The following is a 23,409-nucleotide window of genomic DNA, read 5'->3' on the forward strand; positions in this document are numbered from 1 at the left end:
TGTCCCACAAAATCAACTATAAAAATTATATATTACACATGAGAAAGATAAAACTAATTCCAAAATTATTTTCAATTTAAACCATTATTTTATCAATACAAAAAAAGAATAACATTTTTACTTCAAATATAAGTATTTTTTTACCACTTTACTAAAATGAACTTAAAAATAACTTTTAATTATTACCGACAAACTAAAAAGCCCTCTTGAACTGAATAAAATTTAAATATGTTATTTAAATAAAAAACAATGCAAAAATTAAATCACTAACTGGTAAAATAATAATAGGAACAAGGATGAACAGTTCAAATTATTAACAAAAAGCTTTCACTCTCCTTAGGAATTATTACGGTTTTCATCCAACAGGATAGGGACTCTCACATTAGCCTAGACAAAAAAAAAACATAGTGCACACTGATAACTCTTCAAAAGGTGATGTGAACTTATAATGAAATATGTACGGTACAGTATCATGTGCACACTCTACCAGCATCAAGTTAATCAACTTGCTGGTGATAGCTTTTAAACACATTTAATATTGCTAATGATGTGGAAAAAGATCACACAATCACCGGCCCAAGTAAATAAGCACCACACCATACTTGTCTGAACGAAACATAACATGCTTGTTGTTTGGACATGTGTTTAAGTTGTCACAGAGTTGTTTTTAAATCATCAACATGTCAGATTTGAATACAGTATAATTTATGATAAGGTTTTAGATCATTATAAGTTGGTGGGACTTAATGGTAATAAATGACATGCCAGCACCAGAGACAGCTATGAAGGACTCAATCACATCTTAGCCACCTTAAATCTTAGAAAGATTCATACTGAACGGAATTAACCAGCCAAGTGTGAATGGTATTTTTCTTGCTTGTACATACCGCAAAACAGCCAAGTGTAAATAGTATTTTCTATGCTGCAAAAGTAACTGATATCAGTATCTGGAAACAATTTTCCACGCTGGTTCATAATCTGACGAAAGTAACTGATATCAGCATCTGGCAAAACAACCAAGTGTAAATGGTATTTTCCGCACTGGTACATGCTGCTGATGAGAGTATCTCATATCAGCAGCTGGCGAAACAGCCAAGTGTGAATGGTATTTTCCACACTGGTACATGCTGCTGGTGAGAGTAGCTCATATCAGCAGCTGGCAGAGCAGCCAAGTGTTAATGGTATTTTCCACACTGGTACATGCTGCTGATGAGAGTAGCTCATATCAGCAGCTGGCAAAACAGCCAAGTGTTAATGGTATTTTTCCGCAATGGTACATGCTGCTGGTGAGAGTAGCTCATATCAGCAACTGGCAAAACAGCCAAGTTTTAATGGTATTTTCTACACTGGTACATGCTGCTGGTGAGAGTAGCTCATATCAGCAGCTGGCAGAGCAGCCAAGTGTTAATGGTATTTTCCACACTGGTACATGCTGCTGGTGAGAGTAGCTCATATCAGCAACTGGCAGAGCAGCCAAGTGTTAATGGTATTTTCTACACTGGTACATGCTGCTGGTGAGAGTAGCTCATATCAGCAGCTGGCAGAGCAGCCAAGTGTTAATGGTATTTTCCACACTGGTACATGCTGCTGGTGAGAGTAGCTCATATCAGCAACTGGCAGAGCAGCCAAGTGTTAATGGTATTTTCTACACTGGTACATGCTGCTGGTGAGAGTAGCTCATATCAGCAGCTGGCAGAATAGCCAAGTGTTAATGGTATTTTCCGCTATGGTACATGCTGCTGGTGAGAGTAGCTGATATCAGCAGCGGGCATAACAGCCAAGTGTAATGGTATTTTCCACACTGGTACATGCTGCTGGTGAGAGTAGCTCATATCAGCAGCTGGCAGAACAGCCAAGTGTTAATGGTATTTTCCACACTGGTACATGCTGCTGGTGAGAGTAGCTGATATTATCATCCGATAAAACAATCAAGTGTGAATGAGCCTTCATTCCTTCACAGTTTTTGACATAATATTACGTACTTAGCGATTGTATAAAAGTATGCTACTGACGTAATATTACACATTGTTACATTGTTCCAATTTTATTCTGTTGTCTGTTGTAATATTGCGCAAGAAGCATTTATATGACAATCACGCATCGCGCAAATAGTTCTGGCATTTTCTATTAGATGTTAGCACTTCCTTTGTCCTCTACCACAAGTGTTTGTATTTTGGTGAGTTTACAGTAGTCACACAGGACAGATAAGTACCGCGTGGTGTTGCATGTCAACCGTTCTGGAGTATTTTATAGTTTTATTTCTAATGTTTACTATACCATGGAAATGTCAAACAAATACACAATTGGCTTCATGGTGTCATGATGATGAAATAGACAGAGGTTACTAAAATAACTTTTTTGATCTAAAAATGTATGTGTCTAAACTGTATAAACCTGTAATGTAAAAGAACTGGAAAAAACAGCAAGAAAATAAGATGGTGTAAGGTAAAAATTGAAACGTGCCCTGTTGACATATTTTTTCGAAACTGATCATGCTTTTTTGACGTTTTTTCTTACTCACCTGGTTGATGATGATCTTCTCCTTGGCATTGGAGCAGTCAGGTGACCATCTAAAACAATATCCTAATTAGTAAATCTTGTAAAGCAGTTTGGCCGCTCCTGTACAGGGCCTACTTTATATACAGCACTAAGGAGATATTTAGGAAATCAGTTATTGTTTTGCATATATTTTATGTTTCAGTATAATACCTAGTAACAATCGACAGTAGAACAATCAGCATATCAACTGAAGTATATCACTAAATCAAACTTTATTTCTCTTTGGATAGTTAGAAAGAATACTAACAGTTGGTTGTGCGAACAACTGTTTCGCATGTGACCAACTTACCAGGCTGGCTGTTATGTAGTTAGTTATGTCTGCTGTCATTGTGTTTTGATGTCTGCATAATTTATACATTTTTAGTTTATGTTTTGTTTTAACTATTAGTAAATCTTATCGAGCATTTTCTTAAGAATAACAAATTTATAAAAAAATGATTTATTATTCTTTGGAGTATTTTGAAAATAATGATCTATAACAAGTCATGAAAAGACAATGTTAGTTAACTTTTCTTAATTGAAAAAACGTTTCAATTTTTTAAAGTGAAAGGGCTAAAGATATATACGTATTTTTAGTAATTGTGCTTCTTTTGTATATTTTGGAATTGGTACAAATCTTTCACACATATAGGCTATAATAAAATAGTGCAAAGGTATAAAGAACATAAAAATATCATGTCAATCACTTTCAAACACAGACTTTTCACATTAAAAGATAATAGAAATAACTTTTATATTATTCCTTGAAATATTCTGAAAACAATGATACATAATAAGTTATATATTTGTCAAATTTAGACATGTATACACCAGTTTAATGTAAAGCTTATGAACAGCTGAAAAAGCATGCCAGTACAGGAGCAGGCACCGCCAGTTTGAGGGTTAAAACACCAACCGCACATAACAAATCTAAGAAATAATTTGGTAAAAATATGCAGCTTTACCAGTGAACTCAGCGTCCAAAATGTTATCAATCTCCTGTCTCGAAGGTGGCTCATTAGATCTACACAGGGCATCGTACGCAAGTATGGACCCCATTGAATCACCTGAAACAAGGAATGACTTGTTAATACAGCTAGAGCTAAAGTTACATGGCCCTATTTTACTGCTCACAAAAAAAAAAAAAACATTCAAAAAAATCAAAAACAGAAAATCTGCATAATAATATTTTGAAAATAATTACTGGATGAACAATAGCAAAGCCTACCACTAGGGAGCTCAGATGAATTTGGCATTTGTCTGTGTCTGTCCACAAAGTATCTCAATAATGAATTTCAAACTGTAGACTTGAAATGATGTACAAAGCTTCATTTCGATAGAGATAAGATTAATTTGGATGATGGTGCATGCTCCTTCATGGGAATTCACTAAGTGTTAGTGAAGCCTATTACTGTGGGATATCTCGAGAATCAATTGAGTTATAGACTTGAAATATTCACTGATCCTTCTTCTATGAAGCTTCAAACATGTTTGGCTATGGAATCTTGGGTTCATGTATTCCTACAAGACAATGTGGCAGAGGTTTACCAAATTATTCTATAGTCTGTCAGCGTTAAGAAGAAACACAGGACTGGGTGAGAGAACATGTTGCAGGCTTGTAGCATGGCTGCCCAATCGGGGAGGCCAGTGCATCACATTGAATATCTGAGTGCACTAAAAGACAAAACTGGACTGGCATGTATTCCGAGTGCTAAGGGTTAGTTACATAAACGGACATCATAGATACATGACAATCAACACAGTAATGGCTGTCTAAATTACAGCATTTCTCCTTGTCTCGTTTAAAGGTATCCAAAAGGACTGATCATAATTAATCTGACAAGGCATTTGTGGCAGAGCTTACACTTCCTTGACAAAGCTATCTCCAATCCGAGAAGTGTCAATACAGAGAAATATTATACTAATAGTAAGAAAAAACAACTCACCAATAAGGTTGATCTGCCCATTGAAGCCCTTGCCCTCCTCACTCTTGAGGAAATCAGAGTAGGTAAGGTTGGCAGCACTGATGGTACGACTGACAGCCTCCTGGTAGTCAGTGGCGGCTGACGCCAGGAGAGGTATGGCGCCGATAGGCACAGAGTCATGGGTGACGTGGGGGGTGTCGCTGCATGATGGCGACACATCAAAGCTGTACGGACTTAGGCTAAACGGACACAGCGTAAAAAAGTGTTAGTGGAGTATTAAATGTATTTTAAACATTTAAGTGAAACAACGTCGCTTTTCCGCATCGATTGGGACCTGAAGTGATCCGAATAAACGAAAATGTGGATAATCCCGGAATGCAGGAAAGCACTATAGCTTAAAGATAATAAAGGAATTTATTTGTTACAAATATAACAGTAAAAGAAAGCCCATTTATTATTTTAGAGGAATTAAGATTAATTATAGAAAAAATTAATGTTGTTTACTATTTCATAAAAAAACTTATCGGTCTTCAAGTAAACTACTTTTGAGTAATATCACACACACATTTCGAGGCCATCATTTCCATTGATAACGTGTCGGACTAATACCCCAAATAAACCATCTGTTGGTCTAGATATGCAGTAGAATCAGAGTGAATTATAACATCTTCCAGATCTCGATTATCAGGATCATTTTTACTGTCCTCTGTTGCTGTTACGATTTCTATATCTGTCATCGCACTGATGCTATTGTTGATCTGAATCCAATCATTTACATCTTCCAAATTTAAGAATCAACCTCCAGCAGGCCTAATAAACACCATTAATTTGTTAAATACTGTATTAATCTGAACACCAAACAGGTGTTAGCAAGAATACGAATTCAGCTGGAAATTCAACAAAAATTATTGAAGTAAAGTAATCAGATTTTGAAAAATTGGAGTCCCTCCACTTTGTACCACCGATTCTGCAAAACCTGGAGATCCGGATAAATGAGTTTGTACTATACATATCATAGATCCCCATTTATTTTTCTTTAAATGACACTTTATTAGTGCCCCATCTAGATTGGATGGAGCAAGCGCATGACACTAACACACATTTAATCCATAAATGATGGATGGGTGGTGCTTACCTAGAGAGAATCCCTAGGCCATCAGTACAAATGGACGGACAGGAGACCAGCTTGATGTGGACGTGCCCCACCAAGGCTGGATAGTGTGAGCGCATCACACACTCAAACGCTCCGCGGAATGTGGTTATATCACTCTTCTTTGCCGTCAAGTCCACGTTTGCATCTTGAAACAAAACAACATTTAGAAAATAAGCATAATTTATTGGTGTTGAGTACCTCATCAGTGATTTAAAACTATGGACATTTGTTCTATAAACCCTTTCCTGCCGAAGCACCTCAATGAAGTAGCCCAGTGCTGAAGTTCCACCACCACAAATCGCCTCAACCTACTTTATTAATGTTCGGCTGCCAACTTACAGCACATGAACGAGTTATATTAAAATGGATTCGGTGAAATAAAAATAATACGAGAGTGTTTGCTTATTGATCGTGATTGATCTGATTATACAGGATCGTGATGCATAATTGAGCTAGAAAAGGGTTAAAATGTACAAGAAATATTTTAAACCTGAAAATATAAAATATAAACCTAAAATACAATATATAAACTTGATTTTCATAACTGTCTTAGGAGAAAGACATAAAAAATGTAGTAGACAAAACATAAATCTAGTTTTATTTTCCCAAAACGCTGTAATGCTTTTCAAAATCCTAAATTTTACTTTCTAACCTTACTGCGCCCTGGAATAAAGATCATTAATTCCTATGTAGCAAGTCCATCAGATCCAAAAGGTATAGTGTCAAACTGCAATTATACAAACACAACGCATATGATTAGTTTAAAGAATGATGCTCAAACAATTTGACACAAAATACAGGATAAATTTCATCATTTGTGACTTTTCAATCTAGAAAACTATGTAGCAGATGAAAATTTGAACATTTTTGGACCACAAGCTAAGTTAAGGATGGTTGCAGAGTTGAACTCACCAAGGACACTGCCTGCGTGGAGCACCAGCAGCAGGACAGAAGTGCTGCTGGAGGGCTGGTGGTTGGTTGATGCGTGCAGCGTGGGAGAGCCTGGACAGCTGAGGTCCACGCTTCGACCACGCTCACTTGCCGCTCGTTTCAGGTACCCACCACAGAATATACTGTCGTCCTGAGCTGCACACAGACAAACGAACATTTCTACCACAACTCTCACATCCTTTACATTGCTCACTAATAAATCGCCTTTGCATTGTAAAATATTGTTCTAATCTGGTGTAATCCATTAGCTTAACTGCCACCTCACATAAATGAAAACAACCAATTGAAAATTAGGTTTTATTTGTTATTTATTCTATGGCCTTTGTAAAAAAATAATAACTCAAGCTGTATTTATGTGATATTCTACAGTTTGTATATGTTATAAATTTAAAAGAAACTAAAATATCTCTACTTAACATTATTTTATAAAACAGTATGGGCTCATTGAAGGTGGAGTTCTTCTTATAGGAACAAACTATGTTCTATTATTTTATAAAAGCAAACTCACAATTATCCAATAATTTTATGAGGAGGCATTTCTGGTGTAAATAGTGATGTCCATAGATATAATACTAGGAATAAAAGTCTTATCGATATTCCATACAAAAGGCTCACTAAATCTAATTTGCATCACCAAGGTATTATATTTATTAATAAACTTCCAGACTCAGCTCGGACCTTAAAGACATAAAAATTTAAAAACAAACCAACTGCTTTCTTTTTGGCAAACCCATTCTACAATCAAAGTGAGTTTCTTGCCTTTTCTCAGAGTGACTTTAACCCTTACTTCTAATGAATGGAGTGCTTGCTTTTAGTATTTATTAATCCTGTACAGTTTTTACATAGCCTTCGACTTTTAGTTTTAGCCATGTTAGTTTTTTAGTCTCTACTGACTAAACCTATTACATGCATGCTACTTGTTAAACAGTTAAAAAAGTTGTCTATTATCTACGTTGCGTTTTTTTAACACCTTGACTGCGGCTTTATACTGAGTGATCTTTTTTAAGCGAGGCTAACATACATTCTGCCACTTCACCCAGTGAGAAACAGGAGACCAGGGGCAATAGAACAATAGGTTGAAGACCTTAATATACTAGTGCCCATGGCTGACCAGAGGGATTTTAATATTGAACTAGTCAATTGTAATAGGCAAGAAGTAAAATCTTAAGTGGTATAAAACAACAACACACAAATTATGGCACCTGTTGCAGTCAACGTGTTAAAAATTTAAGTTAATAATTTAAAAAGAGGTGTAATAAATAATATGAGCAAAGGAGACAAACTTTGGATTAGCACAGGAAAATTTGTATGCAATGGTGATTTATTATTCTAGAAAAATAAGTTTATCATCCAGTAGAGGTAAAAAGAGTCTTCTTTAGCCAAAAATGTTCAAGATAAAAGTATTTCACACCTTGCTTCTGGACGACAACCGAGGGTGACATCATGTCGTCCTCCTCCGTCAGAAGATTCAGTGAACTCCATTTCGCCAACGAAACAGAGTCTTCTACAAAAGACACATCATTTCATCACTTAATGTTCGAACAAGATTGATACTCTTGTCAATAGCCTACAACTCAACAAAGTCAAATAGCATATTTCCCAAATGTGATAATTTAAACAGTTGTGAAAAATCATTTCTTCACACAACTATTGCAGTTACGTAATAGAATTTAATAGAATAATTTCAGGGTCTACACATTGTCAAAAAATAAATAGTCTCTCAAATTTTAAAGCAAGAGATTCTCAGCTTAAACCCAATTGGAGAGACAAAAATATTGCATAGCTATCCAATATAAGTAGAACTAGGCCCACTAATAAATGCCATGGATTAAAAGAGAGAGAGAGAAAAAAATGAAGAGAATAATATTCAATAAACATACAGTAAAAATAACATGTATAGCAAAGAGCTCTTTTAGCTCAAATTTAAATCTAAATTATAATTATAAAAGTAAAGTTAATTATCTTTATTTCAAAATTAAATATCAATACTTGCCATACAGAAGACTTTATACGCATAAGATTTATACTTAAGTACAAATTTTTACTATAGAGTGCTTTCACAAATATTCTATGATTACAAAGCATACGAACTCTCCAGAATAAGTTAAGGGTTAGAAACTGATATATGTAAGTCAGCAGCAAGAGACCCCAAAAAAATAGGGAAAAACTACATTTTCAGAAGAAGCAAACAGCTAATTAGTGTACAAGTACATCAATTTAAAACAATGAGCAACCAAATTGACTACATGGTAAATTTATATACGTAATTCCTCAGTAGTTTAAGTGTGTTTACAGCAAAATACGTACTTAATTACGCTGACTTACGACAGAAACAATCAATCATTCACACTAACCAGTGCATATTACACCACAATTAAACAGAACATGTTGCTGAAATTCAAATCAGCTGAAATAATTTGAATGAAAAGTTATAATACTCTAAATATATTTATTAAAGGACTTCCTTGGAAAACACTCATTATCACGGTAATTTAAAGAACGAGAAAATAAAAACCGCAATAATAATTTAAATCAAATGAATGCAAATTTATTTGTAACTTAGTTTACATTTTCAAATTTTCATAAGATCATTACAACGTTAATTTACGTTGATCTGAACCAGTAGGGTCTTATTTAATTGAAAACGTTTCGACAACGATTATAAACGTATGTTCGTCAACGTAAAACTAAGCATGATAAAAACAATTAGATAAAAGTGTAAAATAGGAAATGCACTAGCACTACACAACGAGCAACCAGACTACAGGCCTAGCTAAGAAGCGGGGGTGAAGTGAGAGAGAATGAGAGAGAGAAACGTACCCTTAATGGCAGGGATTACAAACCCTGAGGAAAGAGGAAAATGTGAGAGACAGAGAACTGTACAATCACTTAACACTTCTATCGTTGGTCACAAAACACATGGCCTTCTCCAACAAAAAAGTCTTAAAAACGTTTCTTGAATATTTATTATAATTTTACGATGACTACCAGTCTACGATTCCCAGAAGGAGTTCCCTCTGAAATTTTCTTCTATTTTATTCCTTAAGCTTTGACTACGTAAGAGTTACTGATCACCTCTATTCTCCAGTAAATAAAAGAACAATTAATAATTGCTGCTAAACTAATTGATTTATGTACGTGAAAAGGCAAAGTGTTTTCTGACCAAAACCCTACAAACATAACAACATGCTGACAATTCCTTCATTCAAGATTAGTTTGTACACAATTATTTTCTCACACTACTATGTAAAAATTATCTGACCCTATCTAGACTAGAAGGTAAATCCACTTTATTTCCAATAGACAAATATATTTATTTAGCAAATATGTGTTTTTGTGCATGACCACCATTGCCACCCCACTTATTGATTTACACATGTAGTGCTGAGATGGAGGTACCCAGCTTATTTGCTAATTTATTCATACTTGCGTAACTGTTCCTGACTGAACAATTTCAAAATTGTTGAACAAAATAATAAGCTGAAGGTCACTTTGACAAAATGTTTAAAACACAAAGTATTTAATTATTCTTCAACCTTATATTGTTTACGTTGCCTCTCACCACATATACATTTGTAATCAATATTTTTCTACAGTAAAATTTAAATAATTAAAGTTATTTTTTGGTCAGCAGAGTGAAGATACATATTCAACCTTTAAGAATGATTGAAACACAGAAGTTTCCTAATGTCATAAAGTTGAATCTGAGTACCAGAAGTATTTTGATTAAAATATGTTTGGTAAACCAAACGTTTTTGACTTCACTTTCAGAGACAGCTGAATTTGTTTACGATATGATTGTGTTTCCACATGTAGCTGGATTCAGTAGCTACGGGATATATAGCTATTGAACCCACCTACCGGATATACCCACCTAGCGGGATATATAGCTATGGAATTGTTACACAATCACCTGAATGAAGAGTTAAACGGAAAATCCAACTAAAATTACTAATAAACGTACAGGAAGGCTGCATGTAATGGAATAACCATGCTGCCATGGCTGTTGCCTTCCACTGACAGCCCAATGGTTTCAATTTTTGGTGCAAAACATTGAAAGCATTCTTTTTAAGGTAAATTTTACAGGAGCTAATTCACAGTTTTACACTGTAAAATTAGTTGCCAGTAATTGTCAAAATAGATCTCTTTACAACTTAAATAAATCAGTTTTTGTTGTGAAATATTTTATTGCTCTAAAGACACAATAAAGTAATTCTGGAAAGAATATTAATCCACTGTTATTTTGTAACATCATTAATAAATTGTTAATCCTGCATAAATCCATCTGAAAACTGCTGAAGCTGTTTATCATCCGAGGCACATCAAAACATTTCATCAACAATAATAAGATTGAATATACCATATACACATGTTACGTAATAATACATTGTGATACGTGATACATAATAGAACAACAATCTACTTTACTGACGCAATGTTTGTCAGGCTACGAATATACACGATTTACACACAATTTATAGATTCAAAGCCACACACAGATTTACTATGAATAATTTCTTGTCAGATAATCAAAATGGCACAACACGAATTGAAACAAGTCATGAACAGAATGTAATGCACACCATGCTGAAATATGAACACCACAGTTCCACGAACCTTGGTGTGTTTTGGTGGTCAATGATTAACTACTCTTGTCATAAACACAACATAACTATACTTCATGAGTGTGGCTACAGAAGGAATCTATACTGTTCCACTACAATCCATAGGAAACTAATATGATGGGTATTTTCTATAAAATCAACCAATCACAAGGGGAATTAAACTACAAACAATCTATACAGTACAATAAAATTCTATTCACTCCAAAATCTAGGGTTACTTTCAAGAGGAATAAAACTAAAACAAATGTCTTTCAATATGAAAAAATACTGTGATATAAATACATATCATTTAGATATTTCAACAGTATAAAGCAATAAAACAATAATAATTTTACAAATAATCAGCTATAGGAAGGAATATATTGTTATCATCTTTTTCCAGTTGGTTTTTTCTGAGATGGTTTATTTCTATCCAAGATTGTTGGTATATCTAAATAATACATATTTTCAGGAAATACTTAAAAAGCGAATTTGTAGACCTTTGAGCACTAGAGGTATTTACAGATATTTTAAGGTTGTTTATCAAGGAGTGGTTAGTGATTAAATATATTAAATTTGTGCTACACAGTATTGGTACAACAGCAATCAGAAATTGATCTTAACTCTACAGATATAACAGGTTAATGCAACTTCAGGAAGAAGCTGACGGAATTGTAGAAGTTGAGGGTCATCCTCAGTTATTTCCTTCAACTTTCTTCACCAATATTACAGATGGACAAAATGTAACCCTTTGAACAGTAAAGATGGAACAGCCACGTCGCTGCGGTTCAAGGAACGCTCAGTAACGACATGACTGTTGCGTTTTGGTATTTATCCTAAAGCAGGTGAAGATCAATGTTACGATCTAGTTATTTTTGTTTGTGAATTACCCTACCATCTTTCAGAAATTGTTGGACGCGAATTATTGCAGTTCTAACCAAACACTTACAAAATGGATCAAAGAAAACATTTAGGAAACTCCCAACTGTTTACTACCAAAATTGGTTCTTTTTAAGTTTTTTTCAAATACAAAAAATTATTAAGTTTCATTTTTGGTACAAAATGTCATAATTAATGAACAAAGACAATATAAAGGATATATAATAAAAACATTATTTAGCGAACAGAAAAATACTCACTTTTTGGGGCTTATTAGGTATTTAGTAAGTTACTGCTCAAAGACTTAAGGAAACTATGATCACATGTATACCAGAATGAATAGGGGGCATGAGGGGGATAAGCAGCATCTTTAGGTAACACGACTTGGTAATCAACTTGTTTTAATACAGTGTGTTGTACAATTCACATTACTGAATTGCGGGATATAGAATACCATGAGTATTCTAAACGTAAAGAAGGTTAACAAAGATCACCCCTTAATGGTGGAGAGCCTATCTATGATGAGAGAATGGTCCAGGACTGGAAACTCACAATAGAGAATTGAGGTATTTTTATTAAACACAACTCTCCCTTCACCACTTACACTCTAAGGGAAATCTTCTGACCCAAAAATGAAAGTATATCTTGAAAGAAGTCTTAGAGATGCACCTCAGAAACAGGTTGATATTCTTTTTTATTTCAGTTTTTTTTTAAGAAGAGGCAGATTTCCTTTCTAACCTCATTCTGCCTGTCTTCATTTGCTACTGGCCTATGCAAGAATCTTACTCAAATAGGTTCTTACATTCTGTTAGCCAGATTCCAATAACAATTAGCACAATATTGTCATTAAATTGCTAACCAAAGGCATGTAAAATATATTTAAATACTGATTATTGCGATCCAGAGCCTAAATCATGAATCTTGAATCTCACCAAACAGAAAAACGGGAAGATTTGGTATAGTAATAAACCCAGCTCTCCAACCTTATCCATCTTCTTCCTGATGTTGATACTATAAATAAAATGTTTACTTAAATGACTCCCTCTTGAGTAAGAGCTTATAAAAGCTACAAGGATAGCATTCATGGTAGTGAATGGAATATGGTGTTTTGTAAAGGTTTCAATGAACTAACTATGAACTTGTACTCGTTATTAAAAATAAACAGGGAGGGTCAGAGAATTGGTAGTAATTTACTGTTGAAAGAGTGATAAAAATTGGGGACCTTATAGGCTTTGTCCAGAGTGATACGTTGAGTTGAAGGTATTGGAAACAAAATATTTAATGCTGTTTCTCTGAATACAAAATAATCAAATTTAAACCCAGTTTTTAAATCAGCTACTACAGTGTTATCATCTCCTGACACTGAAAGGATCAAGTAAAAATATTTTACCAATTACAGTATATGTTTTTTTGTAGAAACCTTTTGATAAAACCATAATGAACTTTCCTCCAAAAATTTGAGAGATTACATTCAAACAAAAGCACTAGTGAATAAATTTTCACATAACAAAATCTTGTATTTTTAACTGTCAAAACAATATCTGGAATAGATTTGGAAAAGTCTGTAAATGATGATCTTGTTGCATCTAACTCACCCTGGCAGTCGAAGAACTCATCCTCCTCGTCACAACTGGAGTCAGAGTCCCTCACAATACTCTCCATCCTCCAGGAGGCTGTGGCGATATCAAAGCTCTGGGCACTGGTAGGGGAATGGAGGTGTGCCTTGGAGTTGCTCCGGGTCCACAACATCTTTCTGCTCTCGTGGACTGTACTACTACTGCAAAAGATAGAAAGAGGACTATCATTTACTAACCTACTGCAGGAAGGTTTACTTTAACTAAAGTGGAAAGGTTAAGAAAATTAGTCTAAGGTCTTTAAAACTGAGTAGGTGTTAACATGTTGAGTCTGATTTGTATTGCTGGTGATACCCTAGAGCAGTGGTTCTCAACCTTTTCAACGCTGCGACCCCCCTTTTTAGGTTGAGAATTTTGGCGACCCTCTTCTTGTAACATCGTAAAGGTAAGCCTTTGTATGCAAAAAGACAGCAATAAATTAGTTTTAAAAAACATAAAAAAACACTATTCAAAACTATATAAAAAACGTTAGTGAGCACTAATTTCTTAATAATTAAATAAACAATCCGGTAATAAATGTAACGAAAGTAATTTTAATCATTTTCAATTCTTCAATATCAAAGCAGGCAAAGACTGTGCGCAGTGTATTTACAGAATTGACGCATGGTTGTATTTAAAGCCGCGGAGACAGCCTGACATGGAGCTGCGCGCGCAGCCATCGCATGGCGCAATTCGTCCTCCAGACAAGCCACTGTGCCAGTCGACTGCCTGACGTCTTGAGAAATAGTGCGTACTTTGATCTTCAAATTGAACACTCAAGTTTTAGTATTAATAATGGATAAGTTTTTAAAAAGAGAAGCTTCATGTAGCAAAAGTAGTTCCAAAGTCTCAAAAACCAAAATGCCGAAAGTATGATAATGCATATGTACAGTTTGGTTTTACTGAACTTGAAAACAAACCTCAGTGTGTTATTTGTAGTGAAGTTTTATCAGTTGAAAGCATGAAACCTACAAAAATGAAGCGTCATCTTGAAACTAAGCATTCTGCGCTGAAAAAACAAACCAGTTGAGTTTTTTCCAGAGAAAACTGCTGTCCCTTCGCAGTCAACAGGTAAATATTAAAAAGTCATACTGATGTTAGCAAAAATGCCCTCAAAGCTTCGTACGAGGTAGCGCTAAAGATTGCTAAAGTGGGGAAGCCACATACCATTGCTGAGGAATTAATTCTTCCTGCCGCAATCGATATGGTTTCAAATATGATTAATCCTCAAAAAGCTGACAAGCTAAAAAAAATCCCACTATCAAATGACACTGTGTCACGACGAATATCAGACATGGTGAAAGGTGTTCAGAACCAGCTAAAGATGCAAATAAAAGAAAGCACGTTTTTTCGATTCAATGCGACGAATCAACTGACATTGCTAACTGTGCTCAGTTTTTGTGTTTATTAGGTATGATTGCGGTCACTCTATTAAGGAAAATGTATTATTTTGCAAATCTTTGCCAGACCATGCCTCAGGTGAAAGTCTTTTTAAAGTGTTCATTGAGGCAACTGAACCATTTGAAATTGATTGGAACAAATGTGTTTCAATTTGTAGTGATGGTGCAAGAGCCCTTTCGGGTAAAAACAGTGGATTGATTGCCAGGTTGAAAACGTTAATGCCAAATGCAAACTGGGTGAATTGTTTTTTACATAGACAAGCTTTGGCAGCTAAAGGAATGCCGGATGACTTGCGACAAGTTTTGGCTGAGGCTATCAAAGTTGTTAACTACGTCAAGAGTCGACCATTGCAGAGTAAATTATTTGAAAACTTGTGTGAAGAGGTAGGAGCCCTGCACAAACATTTGCTATTCCACACCGAAGTGAGATGGCTGTCCCGGGGTAACGTGTTGAGTAGGCTGTTTTCATTGAGATCAGAAATGTTGCCTTTTTAATGGACAGTAAACATGAACTTTCCCATTTTTTTCAGCGATGAAAAATGGTTAATAAAGCTTGCTTACTTAGCTGATATTTTTTCTCATCTCAACATTTTGAACTCATCCCTACAAGGACCAGAAACAACTATTTTGTATGCTCAAGACCGAGTAAATGCATTTGTAAGAAAACTTACTCTTTGGAATACAAGAATAAAATATGAAGACTTTGAAAATGTCCAACTTACACAAGAATTTCAAGGAGTATGTCTCAAGTATTGGTGACACATCCATTGACACATCATCTCTCTCATTACTCATATCATCACACCTATCCTTGAAGCCTTGATAAAGCAGTTGAATGATTATATTCCTGTTAAAGATACAAGTGGATCTGTGTGGATAACAAAACCATTTTCCGAAAAAGCTGTTTCAAAAAGCTGAATTGAATGCTGGCCTCCATGATGAACTGATAGATATATCAAGCGATCAGTCATTGAAACTAACTTTTGACGATGTTTGTCCCGACAAGTTTTGGCTAAGTATAAAGAAGGAACACTCAGAATTGACCAAAGTAGCATTGAAGATTTTGATACCTTTTTTCTACTTCTTACAATTGTGAAAAAGGATTTCCACAATGGTGAATTTAAAAACCAAATCAAGAAATCGTTTGGCACTGGAAAATGATATTATTTTTTGTGTTTGACAAAAATAAACCCAGACATTCTACAGTTAGTTAATTCAAAGCAAGCTCAAGTTTCTCATTAAGTCATTCTGCTGGACTTTTAAAAAAATGTATTTTTTGCAATGTATTTTGTGTAGAGTGCCTTTTTTAGAATAAACAAATTTTGTCTCACAACAATAACGCCTACGTTTACGATACAAGCGGACGCGGCAGTACCATCATTTTTAGCAGCGATGTTGAGTCATTTAGAGCTCCATTTTGTTCCTTTTTGTTAATTATAGTTGTATTTTAAAATAGTATTGATTAATTGTAAATTGATTAAATATACTTATTGTATTTAACAAGCGGACTCAACTCAGTTTTCTAAATAAGTACATGGTCGCTTCATTTGATATTCGCCGCTCATATGGTATATATGGTCTGAGTTTTTTAGTTTTTTTTCATTTATCACCTATCTCGCGACCCCCCCCAAATCCGTCCCGCGACCCCCCCTGGGGGTCGCGACCCCACCTGTTGAGAACCCCTGCCCTAGAGTGATTTCCACCCAGCCCACAGGTTTTAGCACAATATATTACTTACAACCCTGAGGTGCACAGCTTATATTAGATCATATTTTCACCTCTATGTTAGTGCATTTGATGTAGGATAACCATTAGGTATCATCAGTAATACCCATATTTACAGTTGATTTACTCTTGAAACTGTTGATTTATGTCCTCCAGCCGTCACAAATGAGCAGGAAACAGCATGTAAACTGAGTCATAACCTATCTCCTACTGTTTCCTTACTCTTATCTTACTGTTAGTATGAGTTGTCACGACTCGTGAGAGACACAAATGGAGTCCACTTTGGTAATACATAAAAAGTGAATAAAAAGTCAAAATCCCCCTGTATTTTTTTTCTAAAGTTTATATAAGGAGATATCCTTTCGGTAGTGGTGCTATGTGGAAAGGAAGTTTCATTTGATGATTTTCAACATTTTTGTGTCCCCAAAAAATGCGGAATTTTCGGGGCAACTCAAAAATTTCAGATTTTAAACCCCCTCAAGTGATCCCTCGTTTTGAGGAGAATAAAAAAACTTAAATAATGGAAAACTTAAAAACTTAAACCAGGATCACTATATAAAATAACAGGTCATCAACATTTTCATGAAGTTTTTACACTACATTTACAACACAACAGTAGAAAATTTTGAAGATTTAAGAAACAGGATTGTTGAGGCCTGGAACCAAAATATACCACTTCAGACTTTTGAAAACATGAGAGAGGACCTCACCTTATGTTTGTCTCACTGCCAAATAGTAGGAGGACTTCAGTTTGAACATTTGATTTGACTTGGTAATATGGTCAGAGTTCTGGTAACACTGGTTATTACTTAGGATTGGAAAGAGATAGTGATCTCTGTTCGTCACCATTGCTTAAGTTTGTAGTAAGTAAAATTTTGCAATTTTGGGAGGCACTGAAAATGTTTAAAATCATCAAATGAAAATTCTTTTCCATAGAGCACCAATACACAAAGAACATCTCCTTATATAAACTTTATAACAAATGAAGGGAGACTAATGATTTTTATTCACCCTGTATAAACATACTGCCAAGAGCATAAATTTTCTTCATTAAAAAAATTTTTGTTCCCAAGTTCAAAGGCTTTTTTTATATTAACAACCAGTGATACCCAAGAGAGTGAACGACAAACATATAATATACACCCAAGGGACTTTGTGTTAAATTGAAATCATATAAACTGTTTAATGTTTTAGAGAATCAGTTAAATATCCTCCCACCTGGGCACAATTTCAGAGGGTGAGTCGTCAGGGCTAGCTTCTGAAGATGTATTGGTGGTGACAGGTGCGGAAGTCTTGTTGTCTCTGTGGGTCGCTACCGGGCTCGTGACCTCTGGCTCCGTCTTCTCTATGCTGCCGAGGGTGGCTGCGAGGGACTTGCCAGTAGTGGGGGTGCTGCCCTCCCCCTCCCCCCGGCTCTCTCCTCCCGCCTCACCATCCTCTGAACTGTTCATACCTGTATACACAAGCCGTGTTCACATCTCACTGCATCTATGGGAAAAATGCCTGACAAATTTCCTTTAATCTTTAAACCATTTCTGACGAGGAAAATCCTCATTGGCTAACACCCGGTGGCTGGTATTATTTCCAGTTGCAGTTGCAGTTGGTGCGGTGCATACACACTTCACTCACTGCAGTTCTTTATTGCACTAATTGCTACCCAAAAACATATTTTTAGATGAATATAGCTGAACTAATAAACAGGAAACCACACTATTTTACTTACCCTTACTTTTTAGTTTTGAAGTGAGCAAAATACATGACTGACTGTTATTTAAAAACAAAACTAATAAAACAGAACATTTGAGCTTATTCTAGCAGAGTTTTATTGTATTACTTTGAAAATAACAAAACACCAAACCTAGCTGAGAACATCTGAGCTAACTGTAATGAAAATGTTGAGAAATACAATGGTTATTGCTAAACCCAGCCCAGATAACAAATATGAAGTGTCTTTCGGCCGCAATAGTTTAATAAGTGTTATTATACCTTTTGATAGTTTCTTTATACATTCTAGAACTTTTAATTCTGACATGCTTATAGCTATTGTGTGTTTAAAAAATAACTTATGAGCACAATATTGTAATAACATAGAAATATTCTACATTTATTTATGAATGGGTGTACAATTTAGCACAATTTAGGTTGATTTGGATTAACTATGTTAATAGAGTGTGGCTTCCTTTATAAAAATAAAAAAATGCTCTTATTTCCAAATGAATTTTAGTAGTAAAACTGTTTTACAAAGTGAGTCAGGAGATTTCAGGTTAATTTAAAAGTAACAATTAAACAGAATATACATTAGTGATTAACAATAAATATTTACTTGTTTTTTTTCTAAATTAGTTTAGTCAATCTAATTTTAACAGCAGATAACACAGCATTGAATTGTCTGGATTTCAAAGTATGAAATCTACCTCTTGGGAACTAACAGCGTAATGTCAAACACCTAATTTCTACATCAATTTCATCATCATATTATAATAGTCTACCAAAATTATGTGGTTTATGAACTAGGGCATTTGCGTGTTTGTTATTATTCTTCTTTATTATTTACCCTTTGAGTGCCAAGTATTTATTGAGAGGGTGTACTGAAAAGTGCCCTTTCACAGGCATTTTGCAAGGTTTCAGTAAAAAATTCACAGTTTGATTAGTATTTAATAAGCTATTTTTTTAAATTTTCTCTGAAAACTCTGCCTAATTAACACAAAATAACAAAGTTACCATAAAATTAAATTTAGGAACCCAAAAATGAACTTACCTAAAAAGATTCCAGAGTTTATTCAAATTTAATTTTTCAACCAAATTATCATTACCAAATAATTTATATCCTTTTCTTTCTTCATATCACTTGGAAAGGGTATTTAATTGTCTATAAATCTTGAAAAATTTACATCATTATCTTCAATAATGAGTGAGTTATACAACTTTAAAGAAAGTAATGTCACATTGTTAGGGTTAAAATATTTAAATGTTAATACAGATATCGTATATTAACTCAAGAAAGACAGAGATGGTCAGCGTGTAAGTACCTGCCATGGTCATTTTGAGAGCTTCCTGCGTCTGTTTCTCGATCTGCCGGATATCTTCCATAGTGAGGCCATGCCACTCATCCTGCCATGCCCATGCCTGTCTGTGAGCTCGCACCATCGTCTTCCTTAGAGCTGCCAACATAACACCACTGTCAAAAATTTGAGTAAAAAAAAAAGAAATCTCTAATACATTAGACGTCATGAACTATTATAAAAAATTTATCTCAATAATCTGTAAAATTAACTCCGACTGTTATGAGAAATTCAAGTTATTGAGTTACCAAGGGTTTACTGCATTAAGTTTTATTTTAAAGCACTTTTAATAATATGCAAAATTAACTTCAACTGTTATGAGAAATTCCAGTTATTGAGTTACTTTTCTAAGACCTTTTCTAAATGAACCAAACAGTAAGATCAATTGAAAATTGAATTACTTTACCAAATGTAGAAACACTCTCACTCTACATAAGAGAACAATGCATAAGAGTGACAAGGCATAACATACAAATTTCAAAACATTTACCATTTCAATATCACAATGCCAAAATTAGGCAAACAGTTAATGCGGGAAGTAAATTACATAACAACTTTACTACTTTCAAATGTTTATTGTAAAAACATTGCACTTACCAACGTCATGGATAAACTTCTCCAACTTTGTCTGCATGCCCCAATACCTGAATTCCACCTTACACAATTTGTAGGCGCACATGATTGACTTGCCATTCGGTAGAGGCATCTGTTTCCCCTGCAAATTAATGGCTTTGTTATGATTTGAATCTCCTCACTTTGACACAGGCTCAACAAGCAATCTATTAAACGGTTACTTTTGAATAACAACAAACAATGATAACAATAACAGTGGTTTTAACTGCTACAGCAATGATACTGTACTGTACAATAACCAGAATACTGCTAAGAATATTTCAGTGACTACTAAAATAAGGGTTGGTTTAGCAGAAATAAATTCTATATGTCATACAGGATGAATAAGTCAGGATCCCGCTCTATTGCAACGTGGAAAGGAAGTTTCATTTGATGAGTTTGCTAATATTTTTTGTCCCCCAAAAATGCGAGATTTTGGGGACAACTAAAAAATTTCAAATATATGCCCCTCTCAAGTGAACCCTTTTTTGAAGAACATAAACTTAAATAATGGTGTAAACCAAGATCACTATCTCTTTTCCATCCAAAATAATAAGTCGTCAAAATTTTAATGAAATCTTTACACTTATATTTTTAAAAAACACTATAGAAAACGTTGAAGATTTATTATATAAATAGGATTGTTGAGCCTGCAACCAAATACAACTACATACTTTTCTAAACATAAAAGAGCAGCTCATCCTACGCTTGTCCCACTGCTTATTAGTAGAAAGACTTCAGTTTGAACATTTGATTTGACTTGGTAACATGGTGAGTTATTCAAAATATTGTTCTGGTAACACTGGGAAAGAAATAACGTTCTCTAGTTTTCATAATTCTTTTAAGTTGTTTATACTCTTTAAAATGAGGTGTTATTTGCCAAGAGTTACTTTTAAAAATTTTAATCCCGCATTTTTGGGGAACACAAAAGATTTTCAAAATCACCAAATGAAACACCTTTTACACATTGCATCATTACCCAAAGGATATCTCCTTATATAAATTTAAGAAACAATAGAGGGGTGGAGTACTGAATTTTTATTCACCCTGAATAATTGTTAATATTTCCGAGCTTACCTAGCATGATACAAACTGTTTTAAAAACATATTTTCTTTTCTTTAATAATCAATTCATAACTCGGAGAGTGACATTTTGTTTATTAGTTTAACATGTTCATTTATTTAAATATTATATAGTTAAGTAACATAAATACAATATAATTTTTAATAAATAGTAGATCAAGTTTAATAATTTTACTTCAGCTTAAATCTGAGCTTGAGTTATTGGTCAATTTACGAACGGATACAGATGTGATCGTTCCAGATCACTAGATCAGATATACTCTGCACCAGTGTAGTCAAGATTAACAAAACTTCAATTTTTCCAGAGATTTGCCATTGCTCAGTGATATAAAAATTAATAACCTTTTGTGTCACTGAACAGTGGAAAATTTCCAGAAAAACCCTGTTTAAGGAAACACCCTGTGTTCAGGTATGTAAAGGTCACATACCTTCCGCCATCTAAAACAAACTTAAAACAAAGAAACTTCAATATTTTATACACAGAAATTTCATCATTCACCTATGAGTCGAACCAAGAAAATACCCACTCTGCACTCGTTCCAGTAGTCCTCGAGCCAAGACTCAGTGAGAGGTCCACGCCTAGTCTTCTGGCTCTGGTACAATGTGGGATCCTCTTCCTTGAGATAGTCTCCTCCGTACAGCTGGTCCTTCACAACGTCTATCATGTCTAGACACACAACTTCACCATTAGACTATCTGAACATCACATACCATACAATAACCAGAAGACTGCAAAGTAGGAAATGAAATAAACACGTTTTTTAATCGGTTATAGAAGAAATGGTTCTTTTTTTTCTTCTCTTAGGACAAGAATCTGAGGAATTGCACTTAGTCCTATGAGGACCTTTGTGCTGCATACAGAGTGACAGGATATTCTGGACAAGTATGGTTAAGGGTAGGAGCCACCTCCTGTCAAGATCCATGAGGAAAGAATTTGGACATTTATCTTAGTCATGTCTCCTAGGAAAAAGGGAAGCCAGCTCTGTGCCAGCCTTTTCAGTCAAAGCAGACAGGGGGTGGCATGTCCTTATATCTAGGCTGGCAACAGCCCTTAACACTTAGGGAGCCCCACCAACTCCACCAGTCATCTCTTGAAGTAGACGACTTATCGATCTACCCTTGCACCTCAATATCTCAACATTTGCAGTTAGTGATGCATAGGATTTTACCTAGTGTAGCTTAACTAGAAGATATACATACCCAGCAGGGATCACTTCTGGCTGGTTTATACCTTCCAGTTGAACCCACCACTAGGCACAGTAAAAACCGATGTGTCACTTCAATCTGGACAACCTTATGATGTCCAGGAGCGGCACATCACTAACCGCAAATGTCGAGATTCTGGGGTTCATGGGCAATTCAATAGGTCTAGCCTACTTTGGGAGATGACTGTTGGAGTTGGTGGGGTTTGTTCCCTAACCTCAGAGGTTTTTGCTAACCTCAACAAGGATGTGCCACCCCCTGACTACTTTGACTGGAGAGGCTGGTTCAGAGCTGGCCTCCCCTTCTTCCGGAGGGATATGACTTTGAGATGTAGTACCCTAATTAATTCTTCCTCATGGATCTCGATAGGAGGCGGCCCCTACTCCTAACCTTACCCATCCTGAATATCCTGTCACTGTGGAAGCAGCGCAAATGTTCTTACAGGACTAAGTGCAATTTATAAGCTTCTTGTCCTAAGAGAACAAAAAAAAAAAAAAAAAAAAAAAAAAAAAAAAAAAAAAAACAAAGTATAAACCAGCCAGAAGACAACTCTTTATAGGAAACTGGCTGTTACCCACGGCTTCGCACGCAAATCTTAAGAACCGAAGTCCTTATATCACTTAGTAAAAGCAATTAATGCGCGATTGGCTGCGGGTAACAG

At 35.0% G+C, this 23,409-nt stretch overlaps 1 protein-coding gene across 7 annotated transcripts in view; it reads right to left on the reverse strand.

The window, feature by feature from the left end:
- Nucleotides 1-23,409, reverse strand: part of LOC124367761 (protein retinal degeneration B) — a 227,013-nt gene that overhangs the window by 46,941 nt on the left and 156,663 nt on the right. For all 7 annotated transcript variants that reach the window (XR_006922928.1, XR_006922930.1, XR_006922929.1 and 4 more), the window contains exons 6-16: nt 22,073-22,212; nt 20,448-20,565; nt 19,818-19,949; nt 18,007-18,241; nt 13,646-13,827; nt 7,979-8,071; nt 6,529-6,702; nt 5,599-5,761; nt 4,485-4,702; nt 3,504-3,605; nt 2,522-2,570 (exon numbers count right to left, since the gene is read on the reverse strand). Coding sequence is in view for 4 of the 7 variants with exons in the window: in XM_046824860.1 (XP_046680816.1) it covers nt 2,522-2,570; nt 3,504-3,605; nt 4,485-4,702; nt 5,599-5,761; nt 6,529-6,702; nt 7,979-8,071; nt 13,646-13,827; nt 18,007-18,241; nt 19,818-19,949; nt 20,448-20,565; nt 22,073-22,212 (1,606 nt within the window). In the remaining 3 variants the exon portion in view is untranslated. The remainder of the gene's footprint in view (nt 1-2,521; nt 2,571-3,503; nt 3,606-4,484; nt 4,703-5,598; nt 5,762-6,528; nt 6,703-7,978; nt 8,072-13,645; nt 13,828-18,006; nt 18,242-19,817; nt 19,950-20,447; nt 20,566-22,072; nt 22,213-23,409) is intronic.

This window comes from Homalodisca vitripennis, chromosome 8 (assembly GCF_021130785.1).
Source record: "Homalodisca vitripennis isolate AUS2020 chromosome 8, UT_GWSS_2.1, whole genome shotgun sequence".
Taxonomy (NCBI): Eukaryota; Metazoa; Arthropoda; class Insecta; order Hemiptera; family Cicadellidae; genus Homalodisca; species Homalodisca vitripennis.